Source organism: Artemia sp. Qi Xiang Cuo, chromosome 5 (assembly GCF_049724085.1).
Source record: "Artemia sp. Qi Xiang Cuo chromosome 5, ASM4972408v1, whole genome shotgun sequence".
Lineage (NCBI taxonomy): Eukaryota > Metazoa > Arthropoda > Branchiopoda > Anostraca > Artemiidae > Artemia > Artemia sp. Qi Xiang Cuo.
Window position 1 is genome coordinate 81,517,565 of NC_142798.1, and position 16,148 is coordinate 81,533,712.

A 16,148-nucleotide genomic window follows, 5' to 3' on the forward strand; every position below is an offset into this window, starting at 1 on the left:
ATTTTTTCATAATTTCTTAAATGAAATATCTGCATTGTGTATCCATGAGGTGAATTCAAGAAAGAGTTTGTTACTTACTTACTTACTTACTTCCTTACTTACTTACTTACTTGCTTACTTACTTACCTACAATTTTTCATTCTGATACCTAGATTTTGACAATGTTATCCCATGTGTTTGACAATAGATGTACGCAAATTCCTTTTCTTACATTGTCGATGTTTTAATAGACATTCTAAACGCTTGATGTGCTAGCTTACTCTAAAAAATAATGAACACATAACAATGTAATGTTTTTAATGAAATAGTGTTATGTAGAATATTAATACAAAAATATATTATGATACATTATTAATATCAATGATTAACTTTGGACATTTTGAATCTGTTCCATAAAATGGTTCACCATGTTCTCTCTTGATATTGAAGTTATTGTCTTCTCTTAGTTCGTAATCAGTGGAATAATCATTATTCCATTTTGAATCATACACAATTTTTACTGGTGTCTCATGAACAGATTTAATATGCTTTTCGTCTTTGGTATTATTTGATTCATTGACTGTTTGATCAATGCCAGTAATGTTTGCTGGTGCTTTGTTTTTCATCGTTTCATCTTTATATTCCATAGTGATATTTTCTGACAATACCCATTTTATTTTTCTGGAAATTTCACTGTCTATTATCACATTATTTTTACACAGGTAACAGTTTAGGCACATAGACAAGATATGGTTTATGATATTAGTAGCAGAGTAGGCCTTTCTTTTCCTCTTTGCTTTCATTTGAATGCTAATACCTAAGAGCCGACGAAAAGTTCTATCAATAGGTAGCATGTTACCTATAGCACTAGAATGAAGATACCCCTCTTCATCAACTATTATTTTTATGTTGGCATTCTCTTTGAGTACTAACATCTCTGGAAATGATACTTTCCCATATCCACCATTTGTATAATTGAATTTTTTTTGTACTCCGAAGAAATTTAATTCAATAGTGTCATGACAACGCACGCATACGTTTCCGATAGTGCTACCACTTGTACTTGTTTCATAGTTCAAATACTTCTCCTTGTCAGCATTCAATGCTACAATAACACTAGCATGTGAACAAATTTCTAATGGGGGGTCATCCAAATGTTCAATACGCACTTCATCTCTTCTCTTTTTTGGTTCATTAATTTTTTGATTAATGGCAGTGAAGTTTGCAGGTACTTTGTTTTTCATCGATTCATCTTTATATTCCTTAGTAATATTTTCTGCCAATGCCCTTTTTATTTTTCCGAAAATTTCACTGTCTATTACAACATTATTTTTACAAAGATAACAGTTTCGGCACGTCGACAAGATATGGTTTATGATATTAGTAGAAGAGTATGCATGTCTTCTTTTGATCTTCCGTTGAATGCTAATACCCAAAAGTTGACGATGGGGTGTAACAATAGGTAGCATGTTACCACAAGCACTGGCAAGAAGATGTCCCTCTTCATCAACCATTATTTTTATTTTGGCATTTTCTTTGAGTGCTATCATCTCTGGATATCTCACTCTTGCATATCCACCATAAAAAGAGTTGAATTTTTTGGTACTCCAAAGAAATTAAATTCCTTACTGTCATGACAATGCACACATACATTTCCAATAGTGCTACCATTTTTACTTGTTTCATAGTTTAAATACTTCTCCTTGTCAGCATTCAATGCTACTATAACATTGACATGTGAACACACTTTATTAAAATGCTCCATCTTCACTTTTTTAAAAGATATGACTTATTTGTTTATCGTACTACTGCGTAAAAAATACTGATTTAATACATGCAATAGACTAGGTAGTGTCGATATTCGGACATAGAATATCAGTGGGAAAGCCATATTGTGTCTCTGACCAATCACAGATTAAAATTTTTATATCCTTAATAATATTTCGTCATTTTTGTATAAGTACAAAAAAAAAAGTTGAGTAATTTTGAAGTTTAAAAAAATAGTTTTCTTTTATGAAAAAAAAAAATATTTAATTATAAACATAAGTCCTCATTATTATTATTATCCTAAACTGGAATTAATTTTAACATTTTAACAAGAGAATTGACATAGGTTTCAAACTTTAACGAAATATTATTATTTTCAATCATTGCCTTACAGGACACTTGAGTTCATGTTCAAAAACCAAGATTAGCTCATGGTCTAGACAAATAGTCCATTTGTAAATAAACACCAGTGCTTAAGTGGTTAATATGAACAAGCGAAATGTCGGTTCAATAATTTTCTTACAAAAAACTATATCTTACGGTCAAAATTATTTATTAGCTTAGATTTTTCACTAGCAACTTGTCCTCCACTACAACTACGCTAATACATCCTTCTGACAATCAACCAATCTCCCCCGAAACTCTTTTAGGACATTTATTTTCAAAAAATTTCTATTTTACCTTGTTACCCCGGGTTTTTCTCGATCAAGACTGCAACTTCGATCACATAGAGATGGAATCCATTTGTCACGTAAATCCTCTCCGAAAAACCACGGTACAGTCATTTCTTGTTAAAAAATATATATTGCATCTAACTCACATGGGTTTTTCCACATTTGAAGCAGACAATTTACCTAAGTGTAGTATTTGAATGCGAAACTTATATTTTGAATAATTTTTTTACAGGAAACTAGAGTTTATGGTCAAAAACCCTTATTAGCTCAGATTCTACAGAAAAAGTTTATTTTTCGATCCATACCTGGACTTAAGTTTCACCTATGAACCAACGAATTGTATTTTCCATAATTTTCTTACAAAAAACTAGAGTTTACGGTAAAAAACCCCTATTAGCTTAGATTTTTCGTTAGCAACTCGCTCACCGCTTTATCTTCACGAAAACATTCTTCTGACCATACACCCATCTACCCCAACACACTGGTCAGCCAGGTCTCGTTAAAATTTTTTATTTTACCTCATCCAGACGGGTTTTCGCTAGTAACTTATTTAATGGGTACCAAGTAAAGAAAAATCACACGGAATTAGACAACCGAGTCTCTCAAACCCCGTAAAGTGCTTTTAAAAGATACAAGAACTACTTATTTAACACAAAAATTTCGTTTTTAATGAGCACTAAGTAAAGAAAAATCAAACGGAATCAGGCAACAGAGTGTCTCAAACCCCGTAAAGCTCTTTTAAAATATATAAGAACTACTTATTTAACACAACATTTTTGTTTTTAATGGTTACCAAGTAAAGAAAAACCACATGGAAAAGCCCCTTATAAGAGCATAGGAAGGAACATAAGCTCCTGGAATAGCATATGAAGGTGGCATAAACTCGTATAAGAACATGGGGGGGGGACAGAAGACAATAAAAGAGCAGGGGAAGTCCGATACATGCAAGCGCATACCCCGGGACGTACTATACACGCTAACACATAGCCTAGGAGGTCCTAGACACGCAATCACAAAACAGGGTTAAATCCAAACAATGATCCAAATAAAAAGGATGGTACAATAACATCAACGCACTTCTCATGAGAATTCATATACACGCAATCAAATAACATGGGAATTCCTATACACGCAAGCAAATAACTTGGGAATTCCTATACATGCAAGCAAATACCCTGGGAATTCCTATACCAGCACGCAAATAACCTGGGAATTCCTATACACGCAAGCAAATAACATAGGAATTCCTATACATGCAAGCAAATAACATGGGAATTCTTATACACGTAAGCAAATATCTAGGGAATTCTTGTACATGCAAGCAAATAACATGGGAATTCCTATACATGCAAGCAAATAGCATGGGAATTCCAATATATACAAGCAAATAACATGGGACAAACTATACACGAAAGAACATTCAAAGGGCCATACTATCAAAGCAAGCCACTAACATGGGAATTCCTATACATGCAAGCAAATAACATGTGAATTCCTATACAAGCTAGCAAATAACCTGGGTATTCCTATACACGCAATAAAATAACAATGGAATTCCTATACATGCAATCAAATAACATGGGAATTACTATTACCGCAATCAAAATAACCTTGGGATTACTGTACATGCTATAAAATACCAATGTAGTTAATTTAGGTGAAAGCTTTTCTCTAGTTAATTCCTATACACCCAAGCAAATAACATATGAATACCTATACGTGCAAGAAAATAACATAACTATTTCTTTTATTCAAATCCCAGCTACAAATCAGGGTATCACATATTGAACAACTATCACTGTCTCTGATTGGCTCATAAAAAATGCCCACGTCAAACGATACATTCATTGTGCAATTCTTATCAAAAACAAAAAGTTTTATACCTCTTTTTCCAATGAGAGTTAGCTTTAGCAACGACACATTCCCAAAAAACTAGTCTTGACTAAAGGCAATTGTCCAAAAAATCAATCACGCTTGGACCCGGTATTGCTGAACTTTGAAATTACGCAAATCCTCTTGGCAAAGAGTGTAATGACCGAGTGTAATGACCTGTTTACCTACCAGAAAAACCTGTTTGTACGGGGGCCCCTCAGAAGTAGAACCTTTGTATATACTGGCACATAAGGTTTTTATTGATAGCGATGTTGTAGAAACTTCAAATAGGGCTCATTCGATTGGAAATGAGAATGGCTTGTGCCCTTTTTAATATTCGAAAGCGATTGGAGGATAACTAACACCCCTCTCATACCAGCTATTTCCCCAAACACATCCAATCAAAATTTTGAGATAGCCATTATGTTCGAAGTATTTAAAAAGTCCGGAAATAATGTTTTTGAGGATGACACTCCCCCCACAGCCCTCAGGAAAAGGGTTGTAAGTTATGCCCTGGGGCCATATAAGTCTTTTTTTTATAAAAAGCGCTGTCGTAGAAACTTCAAAAAGGCCTCATTCGAATAGAAATTGAAAGGGCTAGTGCCCTTTTTAATCGTCAAAAGTGATTGGAGGGCCAGTAACCCCCCTGTCACGCCCGCAATTTCCTAAAACACATCGAATCAAAATTTTGAGATAGCCATTTTGTTCAACGTAGTTGAAAGTTCCGGAAATTTTGTCTTTAAGGATGACACTCCCCCTACAGCCCTCAGGGTAAGGGTTATAAGTTATGCCCTGGGAGCATATAAGGTTTTTATAGAAATCGTTGTCGTAGAAACTTCAAAAAGGCCTCTTTCGATTGGGAATTGGGAGGGCTAGTGCCCTTTTTAATAGTCGGAAGTGATTGGGGGCAACTAACCCCCCTCTCACGCCCACCATTTCCCCAAACACATTAAATCAAAATTTTAAGATAGGAATTTTGTTCAACGTAGTTGAAAGTCCTGGAAATTAGGTCTTTGAAGGTGACAGCACACCTCCCCCCCCCCCCCCTTAGCCCTGACGGCAAGGGTCGTAAGCTATGCCCTGGGAGCATATAAGGTTTTTATAGAAAGCGTTGTCGTAGAAACTTCAAAAGGGCTTATTCGATTGGAAATCGAAAGGGCTAGTGCCTTTTTTATAGTTGAAACTGATTGGAAGGCAACAAACGCCCCTCTCACGCCCACCATTTCTCCAAACACATCCAATCAAAATTTTGAGATGGCCATTTTGTTCAACGTAGTTGTAAGTTCTGGAAATTAGGTCTTTGAGGATAACATCCCCCTCACAGCTCTCATGGTAAGGGTTTTAATTTATGCCCTGGGGGCATATAAGGTGTTTATAGAAACCGTTGACGTAGAAATTCAAAAAGGGCTCGTTCGATTGGAAATTAAAAGGGCTAGTGCCCTTTTTAATAGCCGAAATTGATTGGTAGGCTTGACATTTTTATAGTAAAGAGCGACGTGGGCACAATGTTTTTTTTTCTTGTTTAGACCAAGGCACTTCGTATCGAAGGAGTTGTCGTAGAAACTACGAAAAGGGCTCATTCGATTGAAAATAGAAAAGGTTAGTAGCCTTTCTAATAGTTGAAAGCGATTGGAGGGCAGCTAATCTACCTCCCACGCCCACCCTCCTATTTCCCATTATGTTTAAAAACTAAATGTTGCCGAAAGGTTAAATCAAAAGGCACTGTGTTAATGCTAATTCCCAATAAGGCATCTCAGCGGTATCCCAAGAACGACTGAGGGTATTAGGTTCAAACTTTCGGGTCTACTTTTGCTCTTAAAATTTAACCAAATCAAAATAGCGTAAGTGTATCCTAGCTATCAAAGAAAGTAAATAGATTTTTTTTTTGCGAATGGTATCAAGTTTTCTATTTCAGGTCAAGTAGAGGTGGTATGAAACTAAATTAAACACTACTATTCGTGATCAAATTTTTAAAAGGGTGTATGTCGTTAAAAATTGCTGAAAAAGTTTCTCCAGCATATAAATAGCAGGCCAAACTATAAAGTCTTTAAAAAACGAAAAGATTTAGACTATTATTTTCTTTTTCTCTGAAAAGAATATGTCGATATAAAACTAACAGAAATTAATTAAAAAAACTTTTTCCAAAAAATAAATTTATCAAAGAAAAGTAAAGAACTCCATTAAACCAATAATGAGCAAAAATAAAATCAAATAATCTACCAAGCGTGAAACTACTACAAATCAGTATCGATAAATAAATGAAACCCAAAACGAACAGAAATTACAATAAATAACCGAGTCAAACTCAAAACGAGCAGAAATTAACATGTGTAGGGCTCAAAACCCCTATGCCTTCACAAGGCCAGAACATAATATGCACTTTACTGAAAAAATACAAATGAGTGTGCATTTTCAGTTCAATATACATATACTGATATTTATTACTCAAAATGTTAATATTATTTGATTTATTAATGTTATTAAAGTAATAACATTTATATTTATTTCATTAAACTGCAAATTATGTTTTGGCCTTGGGAAGGCATAGGGGTTTTGAGCCCTACTCATGTTAATTTCTGCTCGTTTTTTAGTTTGACTCGGTTATTTATTGTAATTGCTGTTGGTTTTGGGTTTCATTTTTTGATCGATGCTGATTTGTGGTAGTTTCACGCTTGTTCGATTATTTGATTTTAGTTTTGCTCATTTTTGGTTTAATGGAGTTCTTCACTTTTCTTTGAAAAACTTATTTTTGGAAAAAGTTTTTTTAATTAATTCAAGAAAAAACAAACAAAATCAGGTTTCCTGCGCATAGAGGTCACAACGTCTGTATCAGGACTCTCAGGCATAATGAATGTGACGGTGTCAATTTAACAAAGGTTGTAGCATAGTTTGTTGGGGGTTTCTTCCCTTTTCCTGAATTATGTAAACAGCTATTAATAGGTGGTCTTAAATTATAAGAGCTATGAGTCTTATTTCTTACTGTAAAGTAGGTTATTTGTTCAAGTTCATATTATAATATTTTGAGTTTAGACTTTCCGTCGCCATCGACAAAGATAAATCTTTAATTGCCGTTCGGACCTCTTATTCTTTTATTTCAGTTTCATCACTTGATTTAGTTCCTGGATACTTTTTCTACAGTAAATTACATAGGACTAATCTATTGGAAAAGTTAAAAAAAGAAAAGCGCAAGTAATTTTCTTGCTGAGACCAAGAAAATCCCAGCATTTTTCTTTAGATAATCTTTCTTTCAAATTTCGAGCCACAATATAGTCATTTTTTTGTATTCTGCTCCCTAAGGATATAAAAAATATGGGAGAAATAGGTTTTCTCTCGGACGTCCTAAGTGAAATGTCTGGTTCTTTTAATGGATTTTCTGATATTTTTCGACGTCTTTGGCATATTTAAGAGAAGATTTTAGGACTTGTCATTGTTCCAAAAAGTACTTAATATAGCGTATATTATTTCAGGCTAGGGACAAAAGTGACAGTGGAAATTCTTCCCCATTTTTGTGCTCAATGCTGCAAGCTCAGCTGGTTTCCAGAGGAAATTAAGTTATTTTTCTTGCTGATACTTCAGGGTTACAAAAAAAAAAAAAAAAAAAAAAAAAAAAAAAAAAAAAAAAAAAAAAAAACAACTAGGAAAGCTAGGAAAGTTCGACAAACTAGGAAATGAGCTAACACCCCACAGGTCCCTGATTGTAGAGGAAACAGGAGTTCTGTAGGTGAAATTCGACAGCATAAGATAAAGGAGAACAAAGAGCCCAGATGTAGATCCCATGTTAGTTCCCGTCACGCATTGCTTTTCCTGAGCCAATAATAATGTCGACGATTGAAATAATATGAAAATTGCATCTTCAAATGTCACAACTTTAAGAAGAAAATATCGTACCGTATTGTCATTTCTGACGAATTCAGACGTTTTGAACTTGTTCGGCTTGTTAGGCGTGTCGGAAACGCATTTCCCAGGGTTAGTAAGCATGAAAAAAGGTAATATAGAATTATTTACTCAGCCAGGAAGGATTTTATTACTAAAAAGTGCAACGTGTCAGTCATAATAGTATATACTCCTATAGAACCGACTGATGGAGATTGTAGTGACTCAGATGAATTTTACTTACAGCTACAGGAACAATAGACAGGATCCCAGGTAGAAATATGATATTTTTATTAAGGGATTTCAACCCCGTTTTATTTGAGGATTTTATTAGATGATTTTGGTAGAACCAGGGATAGACGGTATCGTAGCCTAGGTAAATTTGGCGTAGAAAAAGAAAATAGTAACGGTTTTAGACTGCCACAATTTTGTAGGTGTAAAAATCTAGTTAATACCACTTCTGTGTTTGGTCATAAAATGGCCCATAATTTGGTCATAATCACGGTAAGACGGCCAACCTTATTGATTGTGTAAGTATAAACAGAAGAATCTCAAGATCGATACAAGGTGCCAGAGTATATAAAACTGGTGTTGTTCTACTAAAAGATTACCATTTAGTAGTATGTAGTAATAATCTGAAACTGAAATTCAGGAAGGATGTTTACTTTCCAGGAAGTTATGACGTTGCTAAAATCCAGGATGATAATTTGAAGGAAACTTTCCAGGAAAACTTGAATATAACCACCCCCTCCCACTTCCCACTGGGGGAGATTTCCGGGAGAAATTTAACACAGAAGGGGGATTTTTGGAGAATTTGGAGAAATGATTAGAAATGAAAGTCTTTTTCAAATGAAATTATGCTAAGGATTTTTCAAATTGAATCGTCCGCAAGAAACTTTACAAGGGGAATTTTCAGTGAGAATGGTATTATCCGAAGAGAATTTTTCTGAAGGGAAAATTTATGTGGTAGAAATTTCTCTTAAGGGGAAGGAACTTCCCACGGAGGGAGAGCCAGATTTACCGGCATTTTTTTTAAATCTGTCAGAAATTAAGTAAGCAAGACAAGTTTGTTTCAACTCAAAGTAAGGAGCAGCATCAAAACTTAAAACGTACAGAAATTATTATGTATATGAGGGGAGTTACTTCCTTATTAATACCTCGCTCTTTACGCTAATGTTTTTTAGAACTTCTAAAGAAGCTTATTACTCTAATTAAACGGCCCTTGTGTTTAAGGAATCATTCTTAAATAATTGGAACAAAAAGTCAAATTTCAGCGCAAAGAGGGAGGTATTCAGAAGGAATAAGGTGGTATAAGAAGGAGGTATTAAGCTAGTAATATTAGTTAAAGTTCTTTGAGAGAGGAAGGGGGTCACAATTAGTGATAAGGAAAGAGTTAAAGAGATTTGGGCAGAAAATTGAGTGTGTGCTAAACCAGGGTAAAGTCACAGGAAATGATATTAAAAGAATGAAAAAGTTTGTAACACTTTGTAAGTGAAAAAAATTTATTTTGCGAGCAAGAATTAGAAACAGTACTAAAAGGATTAAAAATATTAAAGTTCCAAGTGCTGATAGTGTCGTAAATAATTCTTTTGTTTTTTAATATGATGGTTCTAAAGTTAGAGATAAATTACTGAAGATTATGAATATGACTTTTGAAAAAGGGAAAGCACCTAGCAATGTCAGGAAAACTTTAATTAAGCCCATCTATAAGGCAGGTATAAGAGTTAGTGTGGTAATTTTGAAGGTATTAGTCTGGTTTCTGTAGGAAGCAAATTACTTTGTAATATGGTAGGCCTACTTTTTAGACTGAGAGATTCTGTAGATAAAATTTTAAGAGAAGAACAGTACGGTTTTAAGAAGGGGAGGGAGTGTGTAGACAAAAGTTTTAATATTACGTTAACAATTGAAAACTGCCTGAGTCATCAGACCCCTTTAGTTCTTAGCTTTATAGATTATGAGCAAGCGTTTGATTAGCCGATAGAAGTGATTTAGCGAAGGTCCTTGTATGGTATTCCAGATAAATACTTTAAAATAATTAGTGCCATGTACAAGAATAGCATTGCTGCATTTAAGGTAGGAAATGAGGCTAGTAGCTGGTTTCGTATTAATTAGAAGTTCACAAGCGTTTGATTCTTTCCCCATTTATATTAATCATGTTGATGGACTTTGTCCTAAGGAGCAAGATATAGGTCACGGGAGTTTTGTAGCATTATGATCTATTATTACTTCTTTTTTACCCAAGCGAAAGCGTCAAAATAAATTACATATCTCAAGGAGATAATTTATTTATATATATATATATATATATATATATATATATATATATATATATATATATATATATATATATATATATATATATATATATATATATATATATATATATATATATATATATATATATATATATATATATATATATATATATATATATATATATATATATATACATCTTATTTAATATATCCTAGCTCATATGGTCTTATTCTAATTCATCGGAATCCTTTGGAACTTTTACCGAGCTCCAATGAAGAGTTTGAAAAAAAAACTTTGTTATCAATCATTCCTTCAAATCACAGTGTTTAAGATTCTGTTTTATTCTATCATTTTTTTCTGCAGCAACTGGACTTCGATTCTCTTTTGATGTCAAAACAAGCTTGAACATCAGTGATGTGACCTTTCATCCTTCGTCCAACGGACATGGCTTTGATTTATTTGCCACAGCAGCTGATAAGGATGATCTGTTGTACCTCAACTTAGTTTCTGGTAAGCATGGACTGTTAAAGCAATTACAACTATCCTAAGTGCTGTCCCTATTAGCGCCTTCCCTATTCTCATCTAGAATAAAGCATATCCCTCTGCCGAAGAGATAGTAATTTTCAATGATTACGTCTGTCGTCTGTTATATCCTCGGAAGTGATTAGAGAAGAGATTCGTAATGCCTCTCTCCCTCAGATAGATGCTAAAAAAGCAACAAAGTTCCAAATTAAAATAGACTTAATTTTTAGCAAATGACGAAACTATTAAACCGAGTAGATATGGTACTCTTTCAGCCTCTATGTTATATATTGTATCTGCATTAATTATACAACATTTTTAGCTTTCACCAATCTCTTTTCTTCGCAAAAAAGGAGAGTTGTCCATCTCTGAGGGGAGGGGGGGGGTAGATAATTTGCCATATTCAATGGAAACTTAATTTTTCAATTATCACCCCTCTAGATTCCTGTATGCACTCCTCTGAATTTTTATCTTCGCCCATGATTAAATCCTTTATCTATACGTATATAACTACGTAATATAACTACGTAAATAACTTCACAAGGGAGAAAAGGAGGGATTCTCATCAGATCTCTTAAGAACCCCGGGAATCCCTTCCCGGAACCCCGGAAGGGATTCTCTTAAGAACCCCGAAAACTTGTGGGATGTTGGTTAGTTTTCAACCTTTCTCTGTTCTCTCAATCACTATTAAAAACCTGATACATCCAGAAGGTGCCGGACCTGTTTTCTCCAAAGTTCAAGAACATTTCTACAAATTTATTTCGGGTGAGGAGGGCACTTTAGGGGGGCCTAAACTTTTCGAGGTATTGGAAATAAAACTCAACAATATAATCCGTATGAGCTGTGGAGATCAATCAATTTTGGGCCCATGACATACCTCTGATTTTTAATTGACCCCAAGAAAAATTTGGCTCACCTCGTATCAGATAAAGTAATTTCTGTCTGATTATTTAATAACCAATAGTCAGGGCAGGGTTAATATCAGGTCATTTATTTTTAAATTCATAACTGTCTTTAAAATACACTTTTTTGGAGAGTTCTATGTCTAGCGACTATGAGAAAATACTTATGCAAAAAAAAAAAAAATACAGCGTAGGACCGACATTTGTTTTTAACGCTCGTAAGATACGCTGGTAAGATCCTTTTAATAGATGAAAAATGTCAATTCTGATTTGGTAGCCTACATGTGCAAAAATTCATTTTGAAACGGGAAGGACAAATTCTGAAAAATAAATATTATTTATAGATAATCTCAAGGAGATCTACGTTTGAAGGGAGGAGGTATGAGTCTTCTGTGAACGTTCCGGACTCTTAGTCATATTAAGAGTAGATGTATCCTAACATAAATGTAAGATACGAGATATAGACAAAAAAAAAGGAAACAAGGACATACATTCAGCTTATGCTTAATCCGCTTAATTCAGTTTTGTTGTGCTTTTTATTTTACGATTTCTCATAATAAAAAATCATTGTAGGCAAAGTGGATATAGTGACCGGTCTTGGAGAGGCAATGAATCCTGTAGAAGTTCAGTGGGGCAGTCCAAATCGTCCAATTACCAGTGCTGGAGTTTTCGGAACTTACCTTGTAAGCCCAGCTAAAGGAGCAGTGTTTGTTATAAACGGTGAAACTCGGACAGTAAATTGTGAAATTGGGAATTTGCCAAAACCGCTTCTCAATGTCTGGCTTTACTAGAGAGAGGTTGGAGTGCTGAACTGTGACATAAAGTGCTTCACATATCTGACTTGCTGTGTCACCATCTATAACCTATTGTCAAATTCGCACTCATTCCACTGGTTGTCCAAAAGATATTGTCTGGCTGCAAAACTAATGTAGCTCTATTCATCCATTCTTAAACATCATAAACAAAGCAAGCGACAATTTTGAAACAAAGCTTTTTTAGTCGTAATAAAACAGTTAATTTAAAGGTCTCAAGAAAGGGTTCTTACAAAAAGGGGCCTCGGTACCCAAGTAGGAGTAGCTTTGAATCTAATTTCACGGAATTTAAACGTGGTGGTTTGAGAATTTTTTTGTCCAAGGGGCACGGGTTTGACCCCAGGTGTAGCCAGTTATTTGATTTGGGACGGGGGTCAGTGGCGTGACTCTGTAAGCTGAGCCAGAGTCGACCCAGTTCTAAATGGGTACCTGGTGAAATCCAGGGAAGATAAGCAGGAAGGGTGTGCAAAAGCACAGGATGGTTGGCCCCCCATTGTACTTCCTGGCTGAAGGGCCACGAAATGGAGATCAGCACCACCGGTTTGGACCTTAAGATTCTAGTGTCGTCTTACTTACTTTTTTTTTTACTTACCCTTTGAAACCCAAAAAATTAAAACAGATGACCGGATAGTGAAAACAAGAGTAAAGAACCTTCAAAGCCATTGCTAGTCTGTACATGTGTAGGTGGAAAGTCTTTCGTCCATTCCTGCTGCCACGGAGATCAGTCCCTAAGGCCCATGTCGCCAAGCAGAGCATCAATTCACTGTGAACGACAGGATTAACTAGACAGAATCACCCCTTGCATAAGGTGGATTAGCCATCAACGTTTTATAAAAAAAAGATAAACGTTTTATTTTCATAATTTACTATTAAAGGTTCTTAGGAGGGAGGAAGTAATATATCTGCGAAGATTTGTTCTCTATTTCCTTCTATATATGCTATTGGCTTATGTTTTCCGTAGCTTAATGGTATTAGCATATAGTGATCTCACTGCTACCCTGCATACATGGAGTACTCCTGGTACCCATCATACCATTTACATTACTTTATGCATTTACCCGAGTACATAAATTAGCATTGGGTATCCCAGTTTTAGATATCCTTGACATTTGTTGGGTGCTAAATTTAGCAAGCTGCTGCACCGACTTGAGATGTTCCGACTTCAGATCTAAAGGGGCCCTGTTACCAAAGACCCTATTTTAGCTTTACCATGACGATAAATAAAAAATATATCAGCTCTTAATTAATTTAATAAAATGTCAATAACCAAATAAATGACAAAATAAAAATAGAGTATTTTCTTTAAAAATTTTTAGCAGCTTTTACCTAGCAAGCTCGTTCACTTGAGACTAAAATCAGTCTGTTAAGATCAGTCTCAAAGTTATTTAACCTGAATAGGGTACTTTTTGGATAAGGCTACGTTTTGTACGCAATATTCAAGCTAAACTTATCTACGTTTTGTACGCAATGTTCAAGTTTAAACTTATTTTGGAGACTCCTAAAATGCCAATTACTTCAATTTTTTTCTTTTTCTTTCCATAACAAACTAAGGAGCACCATTTCATCACTCGGCACTTACTAACTTCTCGTAAATAAATGACAAATTGGCTGTTATAATTCAACAGAGGGCCTTTGAAAAACATTAAATAATTATTTCTTTCTCACGTCAAATTTACGCTGCATAAATATTATTATGCCTTTCGATTCATAGCAACCAATGTGCTTAAGTGTGCGTACAGCAAAAATGATCCCTGAAGTGTACGTAATGTAAACTGGTACGTCTAAAAAAAAAATTATTAAAAAGTTTGGATTTAGCCTACAAAAGTTTGGATTAGTTTTAGCCTACAAAAGACTCAAGTTATCTGGTCCCTAGCCACTGTTATCTTTTATTTCTTAATGGCCACAATGAGTTTTGTGAGTGAATGAAATCAAAGTTATAAAAAATTTCAATCCCTTAAATATTTTCTTAAAATTTTTTAATAAAAATAAACCGTTCTAGAACATCGACTCAAAAAGCTGGTGTCTTTTATATGTCTTTATTTATTTATTTTTGGCTTTATTGTCTTGTTACTTAGCTCTTTCCTTAAGTTCAGATTGATCTTAATCTAATGATTTCAATTAGCGAAGTGTTTTTTTTTATTTTTTGAATGATCTCCTTGCATAAATTGATGAACAGGCACACCTAGCAAAGTTATTCTTAGTCACAGTAGATACAATCAGTATTGAAAATTACGATGCCCTCTATTGAGTTTTACTCTGGGAAAATTTGTGGGCTTATTCACCCATGCGTACCTAGAGTATCAGGTATGTTTTAACATGATGAATGTTAAGCAAAGGAGGGCAGAATAGGTTTTGTCCCCCCCAGAGTACAATTAAGAAAACAAATCTTTTGTCGCCATCTGAGTACAATTCAGAAAGAAATCAGTGTTACTCACATCAGATAAATCAACTACCATAGTTTTTTGGGAGTCAGATAAGGGGTGGATACAGCTTTAGTATTTGTTTGTTTTATTTGGGGGGGGGATAAAAAATCAGCTCCCTCATCAGCATCTGTGTCCCTCCTACCATGTAATTAGTGCAATTTTCAACTTTCTGAAGGGGGGTATGCACTTCTAAACTGCCCCCTGGATCCACTTCTGAGTCAGATCCAAATTCGCGCTAGTAACTACGTGTCATTTTTGAAATGTATTTTCGCTGCTGATTTATCTGCACCGGCTAGTGCTAAATTCTGTCAGCCGAAAAATTGACGTAACTACGTGGCATCCGGATAACATATCTGGTTGAAAGTGAAATTCTTTGGACACTTCTTAGATCCTTTATTTAGAATAAAGGATACTACTTTCTTGAATACCTATATAAAAAGAATGATGAATGGTGTCACAACGCCAGCGGATCAATATTAAGTTTTTACTAAACTTAAAAAACAATTCCGCTAACCAGAGAAAAAAAAATCCTCTTTGATCCAAGGCAGTAGTGAACCAAAGGTACTTGTGTACAATCTGTAACACACGCGAAAAGTGAAGTTTGGTTAATGCTAATGAAATAAAACAAAATAGGATGAAAATATAATAGTTTAGAAACAAATTTCGGCTATATTTGCACATTAGGGGTGGGGTGGAAAAACTGCGCAGAACGAGTGGCTAGACGTCCTCCGGTCCGTCGTTCAAACACTGCACTAGGTCTCAGGATTTGCGATTGAAACAGTCCTCGTCAAACATTTTATTATCAAATATATATATATATATATATATATATATATATATATATATATATATATATATCATCAAAATCGTGTAACTATTTGATGATAATATGATAATAAAAGATGATAATAAAATATTATCATATTCATATAATATAATAATATATATCATACAATCATATAACAATATTATCATATAATAAGATATTAAAATATTATATATATATATATATATATATATATATATATATATATATATATATATATATATATATATATATATATATAT

At 34.3% G+C, this 16,148-nt stretch overlaps 1 protein-coding gene across 1 annotated transcript in view; it reads left to right on the top strand.

Moving 5' to 3' along the window:
• The window catches only part of LOC148952618 (follistatin-related protein 5-like), a 166,429-nt gene extending 150,559 nt beyond the window's left edge, over positions 1-15,870 (top strand). The window contains exons 12-13 of the mRNA XM_089089238.1: positions 10,785-10,931; positions 12,419-15,870. Of these exons, the coding sequence (XP_088945364.1) occupies positions 10,785-10,931; positions 12,419-12,636 (365 nt within the window). The 3' untranslated portion in view covers positions 12,637-15,870. The remainder of the gene's footprint in view (positions 1-10,784; positions 10,932-12,418) is intronic.
• The last annotated feature ends 278 nt before the right edge of the window (positions 15,871-16,148 follow it).